The 3,731-nt window shown below is 53.3% G+C and overlaps 1 protein-coding gene across 2 annotated transcripts in view; it reads right to left on the bottom strand.

Annotated features, from left to right (window-relative positions):
• Positions 1 to 2,702, bottom strand: part of Dleu7 (deleted in lymphocytic leukemia 7) — an 18,324-nt gene extending 15,622 nt beyond the window's left edge. Inside the window, exon 1 of one of the 2 annotated variants that reach the window (XM_031361472.1) lies at positions 2,188 to 2,702. In XM_031361472.1, the coding sequence (XP_031217332.1) occupies positions 2,188 to 2,610 (423 nt within the window). In that variant the 5' untranslated portion in view covers positions 2,611 to 2,702. Of the gene's footprint in view, positions 1 to 2,183 lie in introns of both variants that reach the window. The other variant, XM_031361474.1, reaches the window with a different exon arrangement.
• Positions 2,703 to 3,731: the final 1,029 nt, after the last annotated feature.

Below are 3,731 nucleotides of genomic sequence, written 5' to 3' on the forward strand. Positions count from 1 at the left end.
GGAGGGAGGGAAGGGGAGGAAGGGAGGGAGGAAGGAAGGAAGGGAAAGAAAGAAAAGGTTGCTTTCCCCAAACAGCCTTCAAAGATTAGCTTAGGCAAAACAGATCATTCCATATCTCTAGCTGCCAGCCTAGCCTATTTGCATCCTGCTTACCTGACATCACACTGCCATGGCTTGAATCTAAGAAATACCCACAGGCTCCTGTTTTGAATGCTCTCCAACGGCTCTATTTGAACTGAGGTTGCATGGCTTTTAGAGGGTGGGCCTGTATGTTGGAGGCAGTCCTTAGAAGACTGAAGACCAGCCCTAGCCCTCACTTGCCCGTCTCCTTCCCTGTTTCCTAGTCCCCATGATGTCTGACCACCAAGGAGATGTTCCACCATGCCCTCCTCCAGAGGATGGACTAAAACCTCTTTGCAACTGCCAATCAAAAAATGTATCTGTCCCTGGGGAATGAATTCCATGGGGGAGTGCCGCCTGGCATGAAGGGGGTCCTAGACCCACTCCCCGGTGCCATGAGAGAGTAAAACACATGACCGCTAGACCAGAATGAAGTCATTCTTTGTTTCTGTGAGGCTCTGGGTCTCAGTGAGCCCAAAGCCACTAACACACACATATATTTCTAACATGGTTCTACTATTACCCGCTACTTAAAATTTCATCAGATACAGATTCTTTTCATATCTTAAAATCAATGAAATTAGTATGGAACTCACAACCAATAACGCCATACACTGGCAGATTTTAGATATTTTCTTGGGAGGGAAAAAGGAAGAGAGACACCTCAGACATTGCTTGGCGACATTTGATTTGAATTTTTTCACACCAGATGATGCAGCTCAATATATTGCTTGTCTTTCCCAACTTCAAGCCTTAAGAAACGCACCAAACTCTCCTCAACACCTCACCTCCTCCAGACTCCCAAGTAGAAGGGCAAGAAGGTGCTCCTGGCCACACCTTGAGAGCCAGCAGGTCTCAAAAGGTTGTGGCCCCAATACAATGACCTAGTTTACAGTCTATAGCTGTGGTAAACCCAATGACCAAAAGGAACGTAAGGAGAAAAGGGCTCATTTCTGTTTACAGTTTGTAGCTCTTCATGAAGAAGTCAAGGCAGGAACTGGAGCAGGGCACATGGAGGAGCCATGGTTACTGACTTGTTCAGCTAGCTAGGTTTCTTATACAGCCCAGGCCCAACTGCCCAGGGTGGCACTGCCCAGGGTGGCACTGCCCAGTGGGTTGTGGGCTCTCGCCTCTGCTCTCTCTTATCAATCATTAATCAAGAAAATGCCCCCCACGGACTTGCCTGCAGGCAATCTGATGCCGGCATTTTTCTAATTGAAGTTTTCTCTTCTCTGATGGCTCTAGCTGTGTCAAGTCAATAAAATCTAACTAGCACAGTCAATTATTACATTAGTTAATGGCAAGGTCAAGACTGGACCCCAAAGCCCTAGACCCCAACCTACCTCAGGTCTCTTCCCATTCTGCCCCATACACATGAGCTGGCTGATTCAGCAAGCTTGTCAACATCTGGACCCACCTGCCCCCAGCCCACTTTAAGAGGATTTGAGTTGATTCTGTTGGGTCTCTGTGCTCTGTGGGGAACTGGATTCATCCAAAAGAATTGTGACTCACAAGTGTGAAGCTGCTTTAAACGTACACGGTGGTGTCATGATACATGAACCTGGGGTCTTAGGGTGTATTCAAAGTTTTAAAGGGAGACTGTACGCTTAGACGAGGAGGTGGGGACAGCTGACCTCCACACGCAGAAAAATGACTCCTGTGACAGGTAGATCTTGACAAGGTTTTCCCTTCCTCATGCCGCACCTGACACACAGACTCCTACACACACACACACACACACACACACACACACACACACACACACACACACACACACACACACACGCAGGTCCAGGTCTAGTTTCCTCATGCTGCACCACACACACACACACAGACACACACACAGGTCCAGGTCTAATTCCACAGTTTGGCAGACCCCAGGTAATTAGTTCTCAAGCTCTCTGACCCACATGCTCAGTCCTCAGTGTGTCTCCTTTTGCCACCCCCACTCCCCTATCCCCTTCCCCGCCCACAGCAGGTTGACCACACCCTGCCTGGACTCCAGTGGCCCCATGCACTTCATCCAGGCACTACTGCAACCCAGAGAGGAAAGCAGGGCAGACTCACCTTCAGGTGGACCGGGAAGGGCCGCTCCTGCTGGAGAGGCCCAAGCAGAGTCTGCTCTACGCTGACCAGCTCTGAGGTCGAGTCCACCACACGAGCCAGAGCGCTGCGCATCGCCATCCGCGCCAAGGTACAGGGCCCGCGGTCCCGGGGGAAGGGCAGCAGCTCGGCGCCCCCCTCTGCACCCCGCAGCCCGCCTGCCTCGGGGAAACCCCGCGCTCCCGTGCTCCCGCGTCCCAGCCCCCTCCGGGTCCGCATCTGGCCTGAGCGACGAGCCTGGGCACTGGGCACGTGGTCCGGGCCGCGCGGGCTCCCTGGGGCGCTAGGACCGTCGCCCCAGCCCCACTCCTGCTGTAGTAGCTGCAGGGTCTGCAGAGCCACCATTTGGTGGCTGATGGAAGCCACTAAGGGCGCAGGGCTGGCCATGGCCGGTTAGCTGCTGGGCGCTGACGAGCAGGTGGAGCACAGGCAAAGGAGCCTGGCGGCGTTCGGGGTCGCGGGGTCACATTTTTCTAACTCCAGGCTTTTCTCCCCCCCCCCCCCCCCCCCCCCCCCCCCCCCCCCCCCCCCCCCCCAACCCCGGCCTCCACGTCCCTCAGCGTGTGTGGCCCGCCCCGCCCCCAGCCCGCAGGTGGTGACCCGCGCTTGCCCCTGCATTCACTGCCTGGGCGAATGGGCTCAGAATGACCCAAAGCTGCCTGGAGCCTGCTCGATGAGCGCTTGAACCTGAGCCAGATGCTGAGCTCTGGTTCTTCCGCCTCTCAGGGCTTTGGTGGGGAAATGCACTGCTTTGTGCGGATGTATCTATCCCCAGATACCCCGCCCCCCTTCTTCCCTGAAGGATGCCAGCAGAGGACCCTCTGAAGGCAGCGAAGGCCCAGGGTCTGCAATGTTAAAACCTCACCAAGTCATTAACATGCCAGAGCTCCAGCCAGTCTCACAAAAGGACACTGGTGGGTTCTTCTCATTTCCCCCCAGGGTATTTTCAGAAACACCCTGAAATAGCCTTCAAGGCCTTGCAAACCCCCAAACAAAATATGCAGACTACCAAAGTATCTCAGAGTTCAGCTCTGGTTGCTTGGTTCTAGTACTGACATCCCAGATGCAGAAATGACGTCGAGGCAGAGTTGCCATGGCCTGCTCCTGAAACCCAAGCTTGGCACTGACCAGATGAGGAGCTTGACCATTTTGTGTGGAAGGACTCTGGCAGCAAGGTCAAAAGCTAATCCTTTTTTGGAGCAGGACCCTCAGGACAGGTGCACAAATGTCCATTTTTAATTACATCAAACATGGCTGTCTCCTTTAAGTAATGGGAAAGAATTGGTAATTTTAATCTTTCTAGCTGGCAGCCATCAGTGGGTTTTGTGTTGTTTGTTTGCTTGCTTGCTTGCTTTTGAAGATATTTGAAGGGAATAAATGATACACAGAGAGCATCTTGTTCTGCTTCCCTCTTGCAAGGAAAACTGTTGGAGAATCCAGCGACCCAGCACAGCAGAGGCAAGGGCGCAGAGTGGGGAGAGAGGACTCATGGGGAAACTAGAGGCGCA

This window comes from Mastomys coucha, unplaced genomic scaffold, assembly GCF_008632895.1.
Source record: "Mastomys coucha isolate ucsf_1 unplaced genomic scaffold, UCSF_Mcou_1 pScaffold9, whole genome shotgun sequence".
Taxonomy (NCBI): Eukaryota; Metazoa; Chordata; class Mammalia; order Rodentia; family Muridae; genus Mastomys; species Mastomys coucha.